This window comes from Somniosus microcephalus, chromosome 17 (genome assembly GCF_052327205.1).
Source record: "Somniosus microcephalus isolate GS21.2 chromosome 17, FLI_Smic_1.0, whole genome shotgun sequence".
NCBI classification, from domain to species: Eukaryota; Metazoa; Chordata; class Chondrichthyes; order Squaliformes; family Somniosidae; genus Somniosus; species Somniosus microcephalus.
In genome coordinates, this window is record NC_141003.1 from 40418421 (window position 1) to 40439025 (window position 20605).

The 20605-nt window shown below is 44.8% G+C and overlaps 1 protein-coding gene across 1 annotated transcript in view; it reads left to right on the forward strand.

Moving 5' to 3' along the window:
• The window catches only part of slc26a4 (solute carrier family 26 member 4), a 61990-nt gene that overhangs the window by 7658 nt on the left and 33727 nt on the right, over nt 1–20605 (forward strand). Inside the window, exons 4-7 of the mRNA XM_086010238.1 lie at nt 12035–12145; nt 12888–13069; nt 13178–13342; nt 18824–18976. Coding sequence (XP_085866364.1) covers nt 12035–12145; nt 12888–13069; nt 13178–13342; nt 18824–18976 — 611 coding nt within the window. The remainder of the gene's footprint in view (nt 1–12034; nt 12146–12887; nt 13070–13177; nt 13343–18823; nt 18977–20605) is intronic.

Sequence of the window (20605 nt, forward strand, 5' to 3'; positions counted from 1 at the left end):
GAGGATTGATGAAGGGAATGCAATGGATGTTGTCTACATGGATTTTAAGAAGGCATTTGACAAAGTACCACATAGAAGGCTGATAACAAAATTGAGGCTCATGGAATAGGTGTGTCAGTGGCAGCTTGGATAAGGAATTGACTTAAGGATAGAAAACAGCGAGTTGTGGTGAATGGCTGTTTTTCAGACTGGAGGATGGTAGACAGTGGTGTTCCCCAAGGGTCAGTGCTAGGGCCACTGCTTTTTTGATATATATAAATGACCTGGATATTGGAATACAGTAGAATTTCTAAATTTGCCGATGATACCAAACTTGGAGGTGTGGCAAACAGTGAGGATGATGCCAATCGACTGCAACAGGACATAAAAAGGCTAGCAGAATGGGCAGACAAGTGGCAGATGGAATTTAATACAGAGAAGTGTGAGGTGATGCATTTTGGCAGAAGGAACAGGGAGAGGCAATATACGCTTAATGGCACAGTTTTAAAGAGTGTGCAGGGACAGAGGGTCCTGGGAGTTAATGTGTATAGGTCCCTGAAGGTGGCAGGATATATTGAGAGAGTGGTTAACAAAGCATATTGTTGTATCCGTGTGTTAATGGAGACACGGAATGCAGGAGTTGGTTTAACAGGTGTTTACTGAACAAAGTCTGGAGGTGAACTAAAAGATACAAGACACTATACAGGCTTATATAGCCCAAGTGGCCACTACCGGCATTACAGTACACAGGGGCTCTTAAAGGCACATACACCACAATTCCCCCCCTTCTAGACAACCAGTACATAACATTTTTAAGTAATCATTAATTGACATGTTTACAAGAACAATAATCTACACATTTGCGGCAGTTAATCAATTATAAGTTAGCCTCTCTGGAGGCTTCCTGACTCGGTCCGGATAACGCCTCGGTGGTGTAGTAGTTTTCGGTGGTGTAGTAGGTTCTTTTGGCAAGGTCGATTCGGCTTGATTGCCAGTGTCGGGTTCATCTGGTTCCAGTATCACCGGATCGGAGGTAGATACTATGGGTATCTCTGCTTCATCATTAGGCGTATAGAGTTGTGGTGTAGGTTGTCCCTTTTCGGATGATTCTATGATCTGGTCAGCATGGCGCCTTATTATGCTTTCTCCAATGTCCACGGTATACATCAGCGGTCCTAGTCGTGTGCAAATAGTTCCAGGCTGCCATTTCTCGGTACGGTAGTCCCGGGCCAAAACTTGTTGACCTATCTGGAAGGTTCTAGTTGGCCTTTCATTCGTGCCTTGAAATTGCCGGTTCTCCACGTCCCTTCTGATGTTTGGCTTGATCAAATCCAGCCGGCATCTTAGTCTTCTATTGAAAAACATCATGGTGGGAGTTTGGTTTGTAACCACATGTGTTGCATTCCTGCATGCAAGCAAGAAGTTATCTACCTTATGCTGTATTTTTATGTCTTCATTACCCCTGGCCTTTATGGCCTTCTTGAAGGTCTGGACAAACCTTTCAGCCAATCCATTGGTGGCGGGATGGTATGGGGCGGACGTGTAGTGCTTAACCCCATTGTTTTTTAAGAACTTCCTGAATCCTTCGGACACAAATTGCGGTCCATTATCAGAACAGATCTGTTCAAGCTGCCCATTCCTGGCAAATATGGTCCTTAATACTGTGATGGTTTTTTCCGTGGTGGTGGAGGACATCTTTATTACCTCCGGCCACTTGGAGTGTGCATCAACCGCGATTAAGAACATTGAGTCCATAAATGGACCAGCAAAGTCGATGTGTACCCTTTGCCATGGAGATGAGGGCCACTCCCATGGATGTAGAGGGGCTTGTGGTGGGGCGTTTTGGACCTTCTGGCATCCTAGACAGCCCTTGGTCATTTCTTCGATGTCTCCATCGATACCTGGCCACCACACAAACGCTCTGGCTAGGTTCTTCATTTTCACTCCACCCAGATGCCCCTCGTGAAGCTCCTTTAGCACTTTATCCTGGAGTTTGGGTGGAATCACCACTCTGGATCCACACATCAAGGTTCCTCGGCACACTGACAGCTGTTCTCTTCTTTGCGAGAATGCTGGCAACAGTGGTTCGCCATGTGCTGGCCATCCCTTCACCGTTAAATCGTAGACTCGTGAGAGAGTCGGGTCATTTCTCGTTTCCTTTTCAATGGTAGAATTTGTTACTGGTAGACATTCCACTATGGTTGAGTGGAACATGTCCACTGTAGGTGCCTCTTCTACCGTTGGCAACGGTAGGCGCGATAAACCGTCAGCATTTCCATGCTGTTTTGATCCTTTGTATTCTATGTCATATTGGTGTGCCCCTAGGAAAAGGGACCACCTCTGTAGTCTTTGTGCTGTCATAATGGGAACGCCCTTTTTAGGGTTGAATATGGAGACGAGGGGTTGATGGTCAGTCAACAAGGTAAATTTTTGTCCGTGTAGGTAATGGTTGAATTTCTTCACTCCCCATATCAGGCTGAGTGCTTCCCTGTTGATCTGGGCATAGTTACGCTCAACTGAGTTCAATGAGTGTGACGCAAAAGCTATCGGCCGCTCCGAGCCATCAGGGAATCTATGCGATAATACCGCTCCTACGCCGTAAGGGGATGCATCGCACGCCAGTCTGATTGGCAGTGATGGGTTGTAATGAGCCAAAACTTCCTTGGACGTGATCAAGCCTTTGCATTTATGGAAGGCACGTTTACAGTCTTCGCTCCATTTCCAAATTACTCTCGTTTGTAGCAGTTCGTTAAGAGGGTGCAGAACAGTTGACAAGTTCGGTAAAAATTTATGATAGTAATTTATCAATCCCAGGAACGACCTTAATTGTGAGACATTTTCAGGTGCTGGGGCTTTTATGACCGCTTCAATTTTTTCAGGTGACTTATGCAACCCTTCTTCGTTAATTATGTGGCCACAATATGATATTTGTTTCTGGAAAAATTCGCACTTGGGGCGATTTGCTCGTAGGCCCTGTTCTCTCAACCTAGTGAGCACCTGCTCCAAATTGGCAAGGTGCTCGTTGTCGTTTTCTCCTGTTAGAAGGATGTCGTCTAGGTAGCATTGAGTCCCCGGAATCCCTTGCAGGACTTGCTCCATAGCTCTTTGCCAGATAGCTGGAGCTGATGCTACTCCGAAAACCAGTCGATTGTACTGGTACAGGCCTTTATGTGTGTTTATCGTGAGATACTTTTTAGAGGCCTCCTCAACCTCCATCTGTAGATATGCCTGTGCCAAGTCAATTTTGGTGAAACGTTTCCCTCCGGATAGTGAGGCGAAAATATCTTCTATCCTCGGAAGAGGATACTGTACCGTGTGAAGGACCGGGTTTACAGTCACCTTGAAGTCCCCACAGATGCGAATTTTTCTCTGTTCTTCAGATTTATCTTTATTCAACGTTTTCTTCATGACCGGGACGATGGGTGTTGCCCACTCGCTCCAATCTATCTTGGATAACACGCCTGCCTTTTCCAAATTCTCCAGCTCTGCCTCGACTGCTGGATGAATTGCGTATGGCACCGGCCTTGCCTTAAAAAACTTGGGAATTGCCGCATCTTCCAATTTTATTGAGGCGGTGACGCCTTTCAAGGTTCCTAGTTCCTGTTGAAACACTTCTTTGGCATTGGCCAAGATGTCTTTTAATCGTTCAGGCATGACGTCGTCGTCATTTTTTTTCTTACTGGTCACCGCCAGTGCCTGAATGGAGTGCCAGTCTAAACGTATCTTCCTGATCCATTCGCGTCCCAACAGCGGTGGACCACCATCTTGCAGAACGTATAAATACAACTTCTGTATTTCCTTGCCGTTGTATACAACAGGCACCCTTATTCTCCCTCTGGGGTATACTTTCTGCCCCGTATATGTTTTCAAGATAATGGATGTGTCTTTCAAAGGTATATGCGGAAATAGCCGCTCGTAATCCCGTCGACTTATGACGGTCAGAGCTGATCCTGTATCTAGCTCCATTTTAACTGGGGACCCCGCTATCGTGAGGGTAACCCAAATGGTCTGGTAATCTTCTTTGGCAATTACATTATGTAATTTGAGACAGCTTAGTCTCTTGTTTCCGGAGTCGCTATCGCTCCTCTGGTCTTCGGAGCTACTGTCCGTCATCATTTGTACCTTTCTGTACTTTTCCTTATTGATTTTTTTTCTGTCAGTGGATTTTTTGTTTCCAGATCGGCATACACGTGCAATGTGTCCCATCTTTCCGCATTGCCTGCATGCTTTGTCCTTGAACCAGCAGTCCCTCTGGTCATGGGTGGATCTGCCGCAGCGATAACATCTCTCGAAACCCTGTGTCATTTCATGGGTGCCGAAGTCCTGTGGCTTTTGCTGTATCTCTGCAGCTCCTCTTGCTGCTGCTTCGTATGATACAGCTACACTGAAAGCCTTGTCCAGTGTTAAATCTTTCTCAGAAAGTAGCCTTTTCTGTGTTCCTTCACTTAGGAGACCGCAGACGAATTTGTCTCGAAGAGAATCTGCCAGTCCTGCCCCGAATTGGCAGTGCTTTGACAGCTTCCTTAATTCGGTGAGGTAATCAGCGTTACTTTCATTCTTGTGCTAATTCCTCCTGAAGAATTTGAATCATTCCGCTATCAGCAGCGGTGTTGGGTTTAAGTGCTCCTGTAGGGTATCAACAATCTCCTTAAAATTCTTGTCCATCGGTTTGGCTGGAGTGATTAAGTTTCGTAACAGCCCGTATGACCTTGCGCCCATTAGATTTAGAAGTACCGATGCCTTTTTATCATCCTCTATTTCATTCGCTGTGCAATATACCTCCACTCTTTCCACATATGTGGTCCAATCCTCTACATCACTATCGAAAGCAGTAATATTGCCAGTCTTAGGCATCCTGAAAAAAAAATGGCGCCTCCCGCACTTTCCTTTCTTCCCTGCCGAGAAAAAAAATGGCGCCTCCCGCGCTATCCCGCCGCTGCCGCTGCTGACAACGCTGTTCTCCGCGGTTTTTATTTATACAGATATTTTTAATAGTTGGAGACTCGTTCCCGTCGGACTCTCTGGGACTTTTCCCTCCCTCTGCTTGGTCCAAACGCCGACCTGCTTTGCAGCGCTGGCCGTCTCCCGAGTGCTCCACCCTCCGTCTCTGTTTGCCTCCGCCTTCGCTGCTCGGCCCCGCTGCAGAGCCAGCCGATCGAGCCCCAGCCCACCGCCCAGGAAGGATTATTGCAGTACCTGCCACCAGCCCGGCTAGCTGGTGAAACCACAGTTTTTTTTCCTTTTTTTTTCTTCTTCGACTTTTGTCTGAGGAATCGATCTCCTTGAGGTGCTGCCGAATTGCAGGTAAGTCTGTTTCCAATTCGTCGCCACTGTTGTATCCGTGTGTTAATGGAGACACGGAATGCAGGAGTTGGTTTAACAGGTGTTTACTGAACAAAGTCTGGAGGTGAACTAAAAGATACAAGACGCTATACAGGCTTATATAGCCCGAGTGGCCACTACCGGCATTACAGTACACGGGCTCTTAAAGGCACATACACCACACATATGGGATCTTGGGCTTCATAAATAGAGGTATTGAGTACAAAAGTAGAGAAGTTATGCTGAACCTTTTATAAAGAGCTGGTTAGGCCACAACTGGAGTATTGCGTTCAATTCTGGTCGCCACATTTTAGGAAGGATGTGAAAGCCCTCGAGAGGGTGCAGAGTAGATTTACCAGAATGGTTCCGGGGATGGAGGATCTTAGCTACAAGGATAGGTTGGAGAAGCTGGATTTGTTTTCATTAGCGCAAAGGAGGTTGAGGGGTGATTTGATAGAGGTGTACAAGATTATGACAGGTTTGGATAGGCTAGATGGGGAAAGGCTGTTCTCACTAGTTGATGGTACAAGGACTAGGGAACACAGATTTAATGTTTTGGGCAAGAGATACAGGGGGGATGTGAGGAAAAACATTCTTATGAAGTGGTGATGACCTGGAACTCGCTGCCGATGGAAGTGGTGGAAGCGGAGAAACTCAATGTTTTCAAGGGTAGACTGGATAGGCACTTGAGGGAAATAAACTTGCAGGGCTACGGGGACAGAGCGGGGGAATGGGACTGACTGGATTGCTCTACAGAGAGCCGGCACGGACTTGATGGACCGAATGGCCTCCTTCTGTGCCTCTATGACACTTCTGACTCCTTGTAGTATTTTATGCACTTTTTACTTCTTAAAATGGTGGCATGAAGTGTGGCAGAGGAAATATGTTTAACAGACCTCTTGAGTTTAAAAAACTTAGAGAACTAGTTGACTTTATGGTCTGAATCACAGGCCCAAGTCTTCCTCGTTAACAAAAGGATCTGAATAAAGTGGGTTCAAATTTGAGGACCTATTTTGGTGTTTGAATAGCTTATATACTGCATTAAGATCAAACCAGTCTTTCTCCATGAAGTATCTGGTCCAAAAAAGGTATGCAACTCGAAGGTAATGCAGCTTCTAGTAGCATCACAGGAGATACTGAATGGAGGCAACCTGCTTCCCCATGTTGAGGATAGAGGATTAGAGATTACTTACCATAGGTTGCTCCTGAGCAGCTGTTGGTTGCAGGGCTGCATTTGCAGAAACTGGAATCCGGTCTTCTGTGAGAATTCTCAGATGGAGAATGATGTTTGCAGTCATAAAATAAAAGGAAGAGAAAGTAAACCAGTAATATTTGAGCAACGCCTCTCCAGATGCTTCTTCCCCTTCACTTTCCTCTGGCCACATCCCTCCTTCCAATCTCACCCTTTGCCATGTTTTCACTATCCCCTCTAACATTCCCCCCTCTGATGCCCAATGATCCGTCCTCAGCAAAGACCTCTACTTCGTTCCCTGGTCCACTCTTCAATCTCCCCCAACACCCCCTCCCCCTCCCACGGCACCTTCCCGTGCAAGCGCAGCACATGCAATGCCTGCCCTTTCATCTCCTCCATTCATAGAAACATCGAAGGTAGGAGCAGGAGTAGGCCATTCGGCCCCTCGAGCCTGCTCCGCCATTCAGTGAGATCATGGCTGATCATCCAAATTCAGTACCCTGTCCCTGCTTTCTCCCCATAATCCCTTGATCCCTTTAGCCTTAAGAAATATATCTAACTCCTTCTTGAATATATTTAATGAATTGGCCTCTACTGCCTTCTGTGGTAGAGAATTCCACAGGTTCACCACTCTCTGGGTGAAGAAATTCCTCCTCATCTCTGTCCTAAATGGCTTACCCCTTATCCTTAGACTGTGACCCCTGGTTCTGGACTCCCCGGCCATCGGGAACATCCTTCCTGCATCTAGTCTGTCTAATCCTGTTTAGAATTTTATAAGTTTCAATGAGATCCCCTCATTCTTCTAAACTCCAGCGAGTATAAGCCCAATCGACCCAATCTCTCCTCATACGTCATTCCTGCCATCCCAGGTATCAGCCTGGTGAATCTTCGCTGCACCCCGCTGCACTCCCTCCATGGTAAGAACATCCTTCCTAAGATAAGGCGACCAAAACTGCACACAATATTCAAGGTGTGGTCTCGCCAAGGCCCTGTACAACTGCAGCAAGGACATCCTTGTTCCTGTACTCGAACCCTCTCGCTACAAAGGCCAACATGCCATTTGCCTTCTTAACTGCCTGCTGCACCTGGCTGCTTACCTTCAGCGACTGGTGCACAAGGTCACCCAGGTCTCGTTGTACTTCCCCTTCTCCCAATCTATTGCCATTCAGATAATAATCTGCCCTCCTGTTTTTGACACCAAAGTGGATAACCTCGCATTTATCCACGTTATATTGCATCTGCCATGCTTCTGCCCAATCACCCAACCTGTCCAAATCATACTGGAGTTTCTCGGCATCCTCCTCACAGCACACACGCCCACACAGCTTTGTGTCATCTGCAAACTTGGAGATATTACATCTAGTTCCCTCGTCTAGATCATTAATATATATTGTGAATAGCTGGGGTCCTAGGACCGATCCCTGCGGTATCCCACTAGTCACTGCCTGCCACTCGGAAAAAGAGCCGTTTATTCCAACTCTTTGCTTTCTCTCTGCCAACCAGTTCTCTATCCAAGTCAATACCTTGCCCCCAATCCCATGTGCCTTAACTTTACACGCTAATCTCTTATGCGGGACCTTATCGAAAGCCTTCTGAAAGTCCAAATGCACCACAACCACTGGTTCTCCCTTATCTATTTTACCAGTTACATCCTCAAAAACCTCCAGTAGATTAGTCAAGCACGATTTACCTTTTGTAAATCCATGTTGACTTTGTCCGATCCTGTCACTGTTTTCCAAGTGCTCTGCTATTACATCTTTTATAATGGACTCTAGCATTTTCCCCACTACCGATGTCAGGCTTACTGGTCTATAATTCCCCGTTTTCTCTCTACCACCTTTTTTGAATAGTGGGGTAACATTAGCTACCCTCCAATCCATGGGTACTGTTCCAGAGTCTATAGAATTTTGGAAGATGACCAGCAATGCATCTACTATTTCTAGGACCACTTCCTTAAGTACCCTAGGATGTAGATTATCAGGCCTTGGGGATTTATCGGCCTTCAATCCCATCAATTTCCCCAACGCCATTTCCCTACAAATACTGATTTTCTTTCAGTTCCTCCCTCTCATTAGACCCTATGTTCCCCGACATCTCTGGGAGGTTATTTGTGTCCTCCTTTGTGAAGACAGAACCAAAGTATGTATTTAATTGGTCTGCCATTTCTTTGTTCCCCATTATAAATTCCCCTGATTCTGACTGCAAGGGACCTACGCTTGACTTCACCAATCTTTTTCTCTTCGCATATCTATAAAAGCTTTTAAAGTCAGTTTTTATGTTCCCTGAAAGCTTACTCTCATATTCTATTTTCCCCTTCTTAATTAATCCCTTTGTCCTCCTTTGTTGAATCCTAAACTGCTCCCAATCCTCAGGTTTACTGCTTTTTCTGGCCAATTTATATGTCCCCTCCTTGGATCTTATGCTATTCCTAATTTCCCTTGTTAGCCACGGTTGAGTTACCTTTTTTTGTTTTATTTTTACACCAAACTGGGATTCCCACTGTCCAGGGCCCCAAATATTCCTTCTAGGTGAAACAGCAATTTACTTGTTGTACTTTCAATTTAGTATACTGTATTTGCTGCCCACAATGCGATCTCCTACATTGGGGAGACCAAACGCAGATTGGGTGATCGATTTGCTAAACACCTTTCAGTCATGGGGAGACCAAAAGCAGATTGGGTGATCGCTTTGCTGAATACCTCCGTTCAGTCCGCAAGCGTGATCCTGACCTTCCGGTCGCTTGCCATTTTAATTCTTCGTCCTACTTCGACTCCGTCCTCGGCTCCTACACTGTTCCAATGAAGCTCAATGGAAGCTTGAGGAACAGCACCTCCTCTTTCCATGAGGCACTTTTTACAGCCTTCCGGACTTAAAGTTGAGTTCAACAGTTTCAGATCATAACCACTGCTCCCATTTTTTTGTAGGAAGTCACACAACACCAGGTTATAGTCCAACAGCTTTATTTGAAATCACAAGCTTTCGGAGCGCTGCTCCTTCGTCAGGTGAAGTGAAGAGAAGCATACAGGCACAGCATATATAGTCAGAGAAAACTGCCAGATGATTACAGGTAATCTTTCTAACTGCCCTTTATCACACCTCGGCAGAGAGATAATCACAGCAATCAAATGTGTGAATGGTGTCCAAACAGGTCAGTCAGGAAAACATTACATCAAAGAATAATGAGGTGGGGTCACAAGGGGTCAAATGTTGCAGATGCTGGGGTCTGTATGAAAAACAAAAAAAAACTTTGCTGGAAATCACAGCAGGTCCGGCCACATCAGTGCAGAGAGAACAAGCCAACGACGACTCGAGTCTGGATGACTCTACGTCAGGTGGGGTTACATGTAGCGTGGGGTTACATGTAGCGTGACATGAACCCAAGATCCCGGTTGAGGCCGTCCTCATGAGTGCGGAACTTGGCTATCAGTTTCTGCTCGACGATTTTGCGTTGTCATGTGTCTCGAAGGCCGCCTTAGAGAATGCTTACCCGAAGATCGGAGGCTGAACTTGTCGATCGACGGTTCCAACAGGCCACAGCGAAAAATTGCATAGACCTCCTCGGAAGACAAACACGGGACACAACCAACAGACTACCCTTCGTCGTCCAGTACTTCCCCGGAGCGGAGAAACTACGCCATGTTCTCCGCAGCCTTCAACATGTCATCGACGACAACGAACACCTCGCTAAGGCCATCCCCACGCCTCCACTACTCGCCCTCAAACAGACCATCGTTCGCAGCAAATTACCCAGCTTTCAGGAGAACAGCGACCACGCCACCACACAACCCTGCCACGGCAACCTCTGCAAGACATGCCAGATCATCATCATAGATACCATCATCACACATGAGGACACCACCCACCAGGTACATGGTACATACTCATGTGACTCGGCTAACGTTGTCTACCTCATACGTTGCAGGAAAGGATGCACCGGAGCATGGTACATCAGCGAGACCATGCAGACACTGCGACAACGGATGAACGGACACCACACAACAATCGCCAGGCAGGAGTGTTCCCTCCCAGTCGGGGAACACTTAAGGACATTCAGCCTCCGATCTTCGGGTAAGCATTCTCCAAGGCGGCCTTTGAGACACACGACAACGCAAAATCGTCGAGCAGAAACTGATAGCCAAGTTCCGCACTCATGAGGACGGCCTCAACTGGGATCTTGGGTTCATGTCACGCTACATGTAACCCCACCTGACGTAGAGTCATCCAGACTCGAGTCGTCGTTAGCTTGTTCTCTCTGCACAGATGCAGCCGGACCTGCTGTGATTTCCAGCAAAGTTTTTTTTTCTGTTTTTCATACAGACCCCAGCATCTGCAACATTTGACCCCTTGTGACCCCACCTCATTATTCTTTGATGTAATGTTTTCCTGACTGACCTGTTTGGACACCATTCACACCTTTGATTGCTGTGATTATCTCTCTGCCGAGGTGTGATAAAGGGCAGTTAAAGATTACCTGTAATCATCTGGCAGTTTTCTCTGACTATATATGCTGTGCCTGTATGCTTCTCTTCACTTCACCTGACGAAGGAGCAGCGCTCCGAAAGCTTGTGATTTCAAATAAAGCTGTTGGACTATAACCTGGTGTTGTGTGACTTCCTACATTTGTCCATCCCAGTCCAACACCGGCATCTCCACATCATGCCCATTTTTTTGGACAGCAGGTCCTGGTAATGGTTCTGCTGTTGCCACTTACAGTTCGTCTAGACCCATCTTTTGTCTCTTTAATTGTCCCATTACCACCCTGTTTTACCTTGCACCATCATCCCTTTTGTCATTGAATCTCTCCTGCTTTCCACCCTATTTTTTTGTTCTTTCCTTTCCCTGCTCTATACTTGCTTAAAACCTGTTGCATCTCTAACTTTGGCCAGTTCTGATGAAAGGTAATTGACTTGAAACGTTAACTCTGTTTCTCTCTTTACAGATGCTGCCTGACCTGCTGAGTATTTCCAGCACTTTCTGTTTTTATTATAATAGTGGCAATTGGAAAAACTAGGCTAGAAATTCATCATTTTTACTTCTGGAGAGAATGTTGGTTCCAAGCTGCGTCAGACCTGTAAACATGGTATCTGGTGGATTCACTGATGTGGCAGCTTGGCAACAACAAATTATTAATTTGGGAAGAAAATTGTCTTCTGCCATGCTCCATGGTCACATGTTACATGTTTTTTTTCATTGGTTATACCAAGAACTAAAATTTTCTAATTAAAGGAGAGAATAGTAAAACAGATGTTAACCTTTTGCTGTGAAATAGTCATAAAGAAATAAACTAAATATGAGGTGTATGTATTTCTCTGGACTTTTACCCGTCCAGGAGTCACATCTTATTACAAGATGTTACTACAACTCGCCATAACAAACTTTTTCACTGATCCAGTCAGAAATGTCATTAAGCAGGAGCGGACCTCAAACCTCAGCTCTCAAAGAGACGAGTTCTTGATCAGAACTATTTTGTCGCTTTCTGTGAGATTGCTATGATAAAAGCTAGTATTATAGCAAATATCTCATGTATTTTTTTAACTTTAGGTCTGGCATTTGCTCTGTTGGCTGAAGTCCCTGTTGGCTTTGGTCTCTACTCGGCTTTTTTCCCCATTCTGCCCTATTTCTTCTTGGGAACTTCAAGACATTTAGCTGTGGGTGAGTACACTTTGAGTCTTTGAACTCTTTTTATTGTTGTTCATGCCTCTAGTATGGGTGTGTTGCAAATAAAGATGTAAATGTTTCCTATGTTTGCTGATGTATTTGGGAAGTTATTAATGAGAATGTTTGATCTAAAGCTGCTGCTTTATAGGTATAACCTATGCCTTCTGCTTTAAAGATACTCTAAGCAGTACTACAACTGAACTTTTATTGGATTAGCAGAAGTATTTTGAATTTTACCCAGTCTCAGTAGGTCAGTTTTATACCCAATCAGAATTAGTCCACACCTAATACAAGCCAACTTTTAGAGTTAGATTAATTACATGAGTGTTTGTGCACTTCCAAAAAATATTGTCAATCAAATCAATACACATACCCGGTAATAACATTTTCTGCACAAGAATAGAAACTGAAATGCGAACATTGGGATGAGGATAGGATGGCGCTCAATTGTGAGGCCCCCATGCGTATTCTCGCCATCTAGATAGGTTCATGTATGAAGAATGGCAACGTGGATAAGGTACCGGAGGGCACGTGGCATGTGTGGAACCTTACTCCAGCATGAACTAGCACCTCCAAGAGGGAAGGAGTGAAAATTTATATGGGTAAAAGGGAACTGGTTTGCATATTCTAGGAATGTTCCTATTCGAAAGCTCCCGTTGTATCATATCCCGTTGTATCTGTAATTGTTGTGTTCTGATCCTGACATGGATACATTTATTTGCTTGACTTTACATAGGACCTTTTCCAATTACCAGTTTGATGATCGGGGCTGTGATTCTATCAATGGCACCTGATGAAAATTTCCTGATTTCAAGCAACATGACAGAACTCAATATTACAGTTGTGGATACTATTGCCAGAGATAACCAGAGAGTCATAATTGCATCCTCAATCACTGTTCTTGCTGGCATAATTCAGGTAAAACACTTTACATTGTGTTGCTATTTCTACTTCCTCAATAATTACAACATATAATAATGACTTAAATTGTTCATGGTGGTAACAGCTGTTTTCTTCAAATTTTAGCTTGTGCTTGGGATTCTTCAAGTTGGCTTCATTGTTCGGTACCTCTCCGTCCCATTAGTGGGAGGATTTACAACAGCTGCTGCATTTCATGTCTTTGTCTCCCAATTGAAAATAGTTTTAAGTGTCCCGACACACAGTTACATTGGAATCCTTTCCGTCATATATGTGAGTACTTTCTTGTGCTTGTTAAGAACAAAGTCCTGTTTTATGTAAAGCAGTTTTGAATATTAAGACTACAATATCAATTTAAATTGTGACTGTAAAAAGTTGTTGTTATTTGAGAGGTATGGTTACTGCAGTCTGCTTTTCTCTAAGTAAATTAGTTATGATATAGGAGTCAGAAGATAATCTCCTTTTCAAACTATTCAAATTGCAACCATCACCCTTTTTTATAACAACATTTTGATTACAAGCATATTTAAGGTAATTGGAACTAATTAGCAGTCTGATGTTCCATTCCTCATTTCATAAAAGACATGCGTAAAACCAAACAAAATTGCCATAACGAGACTACTAAGTGGTGACTGTGAGAAATATAAATTCATAAGCCACAACAACAACAAAAATAGCAGTCAATCGTGCCTTGTGCAAAAAAGAAGCTGCCAAGCAACCATGTGACTCCCTATGAGTTTCAAAAAGAATCTAGCTGTTGCTTATGGACAAATGTTTGAAAACTGGTCCAAAGCACCAGATTGAAGCCATTTTCAGTGCGGCGACTGGACAGTGCTGGTGAATGTGGTCAGAGAGAGAGAGACAGGTGCACAGTTTTTGTTGGAAAGGGCAATCCTCCGACATGCAGAAAATGTGCCAAAAATGTCAATATGTCACTGACCGTATAAACACTGTTACCACATGTTCAATTTGCTCTCTTCATAGATCAGGCCATCACCAGCAACACCTAAGTAGCACCACATAACTGAGCACAAACTGTCATCACCTCCAGTTGAAACAGGCACCAGCACAAATGCACACACTGTGGCAGGTGGGGGTCAGCTGGTACAGGGCGAAGACCCAGCACACAGATACAGGCCTTAGTGGGCATGCTTTCAAATGGAGGTTGTAACAGTAGCAGGATGGTATTGAGGAGGCACTTACCTCCTTGCACAGGAAAGGTAGTTTGGGTAGTTCAGCACAATTCAACAACTAGATATGCATTACCATGTTCTACGTGAGTGATGTCTTGGAAAAACAGTTGTTGACATTGCAGTAAGCTATTGAGTGTATGGCAACACCAGAGTAGCTGCAATCAGGACCTTCGTTATGAGGCTATTGGTACAGTAGGAGGCTCACACTACTACTATGGCATCATCGGGATCAAAACTCCAAAATCTAGTTATGATTGAGGGATTTCAGAGTCACAGATGACCACAATTCTTTGCTTACACAGATCAGTGTGCATCATGAGAATATATCTTCCAGTAATGGCAAGCATTGGAGTAGCTCAGTTTGAGCCATTTTGTATTTGTGTCCTGAGAAGTTCTGAGCCATCGTGTGGCCCTGTGCACATGACTGTGGACATTGACTCAGAACTGAGCACCATGCAAGCACTGATACCACAGCAAGTACAGCACCCGAGACCCCTGGTATTGCTTGATATCCTTCATAACTATAGGTAGTAGGTGTTTTGCATTTCTTACAGCTCCACACTGGCTATTCACCTATCCACCAGCACTAGTCTGTCAATTAGGGGAGTACTCCGTTTTAATAGGGCACATGCACAACTAAGATAATATTCACAACTCACAAAGCATCAACATGACAGCAAAACGCATTAAACAGGTACACTACTAATACTGCACATTTTAATAATATAAATTCACTGTTCCATTTATAGGCTGTCAATTTTCATTGTGCAAAAAAGAATGCATCAGTTATCCAAAAGCCAAACAAAATAAATGCATTAAATAGGGATTGCAAATTTGGCCAGAGGAAAAGAATAGAAAAAAAGTCCGGTATCAGAGCTCACTGAAAGAAATGTAAAATGAGACCCCCATGCACCTGTCTCCCAGCCTACAGTGACTGGTCTGCTGATTCTTGCTAATGTCGATGTAGTGGAGTATGTGGCAATACAGAGCTCAGTTACTTCCTTAATAGAATGGCAAAGTGGCTGACTTTATAAATGTCCCATCTGGATTTGGGATTCTCAATCCTGACTGCAAAGGATACTATCTATCCCCCCTAATGGTCAAATCTCCTACAACTACGACATTACGCTTTCTCTCCTGCTCCACGGTGCTGTGGTTAGCATTCTGGCTAACCTCCCTGCAGCCTTCATCCTCATCCTCACAGGTAGCAGGTACCTTGTACCTGTTGGTAGAACCACTGCCTACAGGACCTCACTCTCTACCTCCCGAAGGTTCCTCATACCCTGCTGACTGACAGTCACACACTCCCCTTCCTGCACCTGTGCTTTTATCTGGGGTGTGACTGTTCTCTGGAGTAAACTATCCAGCAATTCCTTCCCTTCCCTTCCCTTCTGTGTTAGAGTGTCTAACTTGAACTCCAGCTCAGTGACTCTTGAGTCTCAAGGCAGATACATTTCCTACAGGAATAGTCATCCGGGACTTTCTCGGTGTCCACAAACTCCCACTTACTGCTGTGCCAACGCATTGCCTCTGCTGCCATTTCTAACATTTATTTATTTATTGTTGGCAGTAATTTATTTCTAGAGCTAATTAGTTGATGAGTTAGTTTGATTTCAAATTAATTAGTAATTAATTACTCTGATTAATTATTATTTATTTATTAAATATTTATGCATACTCAATAGTTAGGTCTATTTGTTTACCTAAGAACATAAGAAATAGGAGCAGGAGTAGGCCATTCGGCCCTTCGAGCCTGCTCCGCCATTCAATGAGATCATGGCTGATCTTCTGCCTCAACTCCATTCACCGGCCCTATTGCCATATCCCTTGATGCCTTTACTAGGCATAAATCTATCGACTTCTTCTGTTTTGAATATACCCAATGACTGAGCCTCCACAGCCCTCTGAGGTAGAGAATTCCAAAGATTCACCACCCTCTGTGTGAAGAAATTTCTTCTCGTCTCAGTCCTGAGTGGCCTACCCTTTATCCTGAGGCTGTGGCCCCTGGTTCTAGACTCCCCAGCCAAGGGAAACGTTCTCCCAGAATCCACCCTATCAAGCCCTCTAATAATTTTATATGCTTCAATGAGATCCCCTCTCCATTCTTCTGAATTCAAGAGAATACAGGCCTAGTTTACTCAATCTCTTCTCATACGACAGTCCTGCCATCCCAGGAATCAATCTCGTGAACCTTTGTTGCACTCCCTCTATGGCAAGTATGTCCTTCCTTAGGTAAGGAGACCAAAATTGTACACAATACTCCCAGTGTGGTCTCACCAAGGCCCTATATAATTGGAGTAAGACTTCTTTACCCCTGTACTCAAATCCTCTTGTAATGAAGGCCAGCATTCCATTTGCCTTCCTAATGGCTTGCTGCACCTGCACATTCACTTTCAGTGACTCATGTACAAGGACACCCAGGTCCCTTTGAGCATCTGCATTCCCCAATTTTTCACCATTTAGGAAATACTCTGCCTTTCTGTTTTTTCTACCAAAGTGGATAACTTCACATTTACCCACATTATATTCCATCTGCCATGTTCTCGCCCACTCACTGAGCCTGCCGAGATCCCCTTGAAGCCTCTTCACAACTGACACTGCCACCTAGCTTTGTATCATCAGCAAATTTGGAAATGTTACATTTAGTCCCCTCATCCAAATCATTGATATAGATTGTGAATAGCTGGGGCCCAAGCACCGATCCACTAGTCACAGCCTGCCATCCTGAAAAAGACCCGTTTATCCCTACTCTTTGTTTTCTGTCTGTTAACCAATTCTCAATCCATGCTAGTATATTACCCCCAATTCCATGTGCCCTAATTTTGTTCACCAACCTCTTGTGTGGGACCTTATCGAAGGCCTTCTGAAAATCCAGATACACCACATCTACCGGTTCCCCTTTGCCTACTCCACCAGTTACATCCTCAAAGAACTCCAATAGGTTTGTCAAACAGGATTTCCCTTTCATAAATCCATGTTGACTCTGCCCAATCTTACTATTCGTTTCTAAGTGCCCAGTTATTGCATCCTTTATAATAAATTCCAGCATTTTCTCAACTACTGATGTGAGGCTAACAGGTCTGTAGTTCCCCGTTTTCTCTCTTCCCTCCTTAAATAGCGGGGTTACATTCGCTATCCTCCAATCTGCAGGAATCGTTCCAGAATCTATAGAAATTTGGAAGATGACAACCAATGCGTCCACTATCCCAATGGCCACCTCTTTCTAAGGGGTATCATCCTCTTAATATAAATAATAAATTAAGCACTTGGCTCTAATTGGGCTCTGCCACTCCTCGGTTTTTGCTGACTAACGTCACTTTTTGAGTTTTACTCTCTTTGTCTAGTAATTGCCTCTCTCTGCCGCCGCTCCTTTTAAACTATCGCCATTGGGGGTTGCCATGCTTTTTAACTGCTGCCTCGCTCTTGTATAAGGCTCATCATCAAGGTCATTCTTAAGGTGTCAGCCTTTTGAAGCTGTTGGGCCAGTTTTTGCTAGTTTTTTAGGTTGTCATGTATGAGAGATACTTGTCACTGAACCCTGCCACAGCCACACACAAGCAAAAGACCTTGTGGGGAACGAGGTGGATTTGCCATAGGAAGGCCTGTCTGGCACCGTTGTGGCCTCTTCAGTTCAGCATAAGCTTGAAACAGTTGACGCACTGTTTGCTTGTGCAGTCTGCATGTCTAAATTTCATTCACAATGCAAGCGATCCACACTTGCGTGCACAAATTGGGGCAGTTCAGGTCTCTCAGAAAAGGGAGATGAACAGGTTTGGGAAGAATAATAAAAACACATCTGTGACAGCATTCATTTTTTCTCTTTGATTTTCCTCCTCAAATTTTCATTCCTTCCTTCCACTCCTGTAAGGTATTGATCGGTCATTACGATACAGTTCCGTGGCTAGCAGTAGCCCACCAATGCCATGCCCAACTTGCCACTATTCACGCATTAACATTGACAATGACTGCTGGTAGGCTATCTGACTCCCTCTCCCGGGAGATTACATGGCTGCTGGGGGGGTGGGTGGGGTGTGTGTGCGGAGAGTGTTTGCGGGGGAGGGGGGGGGGGCGGGGGGAGTGTCGGAAGAGTGTTGGGGAAGGGAAGGAGTGTTCAGCCATCATGGTGTGGGGTAGGCTTGATGGACTATCCGCTCTTTTCCTGCCCGTCATGTTTGTATCTATTTTTGTTCATGTTGGTTAAGAGACAAAGATTGGCCAGGACATCAGAAGACCTCCCTGCTCTTCTTCAAAAAAACACCATGGAATATTGTATGGCCAGCTGAATGGGCAAATAGGGTCTAGGTTTAACATCTGAAAGACAACACTTTCAACAATGCAGGACATCCTCAGTATTGCACTAAATATATATTTAAGACCATAGGGGGTTAGAATCCATAACTTTCTGACTTGAGCAAGAATGCTACCAACTGAGATGAGCTAGCATAGTACGAAAGCTTTGTCAATATCCCCTTCCCTAACCTAGGTGTAGGGTCCAAACTGCTACCTTGGCTGAGAGGCAACATTTGTTATAACTTCTGTTTTTTTTAAATTTATTTTGTAGACTCTTGTTGACATATTCCGTAACATTCGACTAACCAATATTGCAGACTTGGTTGCTGGCTTGATCACCTTTGTCGTGTGTGTAGTTGTGAAAGAAATCAACAATCGTTTCAAAGATAAGATTAAAGTGCCTATACCTATCGAAGTGATTGTGGTAAGTAAATTGTGTGGTGAAACCTAAGAAGTAGTTTAAGGCAACCCCGTAGGTGAGGGCGGAGCATCAGCCCTTTTTTTCTTTCCAGTTTTTGGTCTTCTCTCCTGAGGGTGCTGATATTTGGTTTCACTGCCACAGGCAGCTATATGGTACTCCAGCCACATGCCTCTTATTCATAGAGCCAAAATTGAATGTCAGCAGGGTTCTGACGAAGGGTCATCGACCTGAAACGTTAACTCTGTTTCTCTCTCCACTGATGCTGCCTGACCTGCTGAGTATTTCCAGCATTTCTGTTTTATTTTTGAATGTCAGCAGACTATTCAACTATAGAAGGGTTAATTGGGTAACCTAATTATTGTGTCAATCGAAGATAAGGCCATCTCTGACAACTTCCTCGTATCGCTCTCCACCCACATCCCCCTTCCACCCACCCCCAACCCTACTTCCTTCTGTGTCTGCCCCTGGAAAGAAAACTCTCCTAACTCTCATACAACTGCACTTATGAAATCCCAACTGTCCAGCCTTTGGCCCTCCATTCACCATGACATTTCTGCAGTTACCAATCTGCTCAACCACACCCTCACCACCACCTTTGATGCCCTAGACCCTATTAAAACCAATACTCTCTCACCCTGGCCATTCCCCCTGGTACGGCTCTCATCTTCGCTCCTTTAAGTCCAAGGGACACAGACTTGAACGGATATGGCGGACAACTGGTTTAGCCATTCACCGCCAGATCTGTCTGGACCACACAAAGCATTATCGGGTCCTGCTCTCGTCTGCCAAAATTGTTCACTATTCCAGAATCATTCTGGAATGCAAAAATAAACCCCGGCTCCTATTCTCCACTGCTAACCGTCTTCTTAAACCCCTCTCCCCTGTCTCCACTACCCTCATCTCTGACAACAGGTGTGAGGAGCTCATGGACTTCTTTGTCTCTAAGATTGAGACCATCCATTCAGTTGTCTTTGCCACTTCCCTTCCTTCCCCTAGCCCACCGGGCCAAATTTCCTCTGCCTAGCCCTGAACTCACATCTTTCACCAGTTTCTCTCCGATCTCCCCTCATGGCCTCATCTTGTCCATGAGACCCACTTCCTGCTCCCTCGACCCTATTCCCACCAAACTGCTGACCACCCAAATTCCTTTCCTGGCTCCCATGTTAGCTGACATTGTTAACAGTTCTCTCTCCTCAGTTACTGTCTCCTCTCCCACAAATCTGCCGTCATCACCCCTCTCAAAAAAAAAAAAAAAAAAAAAAAAAAAAAAACAACCCTTGACTCCTCCGTCCTTGCAAACTACCGCCCCCATCTCCAATCTCCCTTTCCTCTCAAGTCCTTGAACATGTTGTCACCTCCCAAAGCCATGCCTATCTTTCCCGCAATTCCATGTTTGAATCCCTCCAATCAGGTTTCTGCCCTTGCCACAGTACCGAAACGGCTCTCATCAAAGTCACAAATTACATCCTTTGTGACCGTGACAAAGGTAACCTATCCCTCCTCACCCTTCTTGACTTGTCCGCAGCCTTTGACATGGTTGACCACCCCATCCTTCTCCAATGCCTAACCACCGTCGCCCAGCTGGGTGGGACTGCACTCGCCTGGTTCCATTCTTATCTATCTAATCATAAC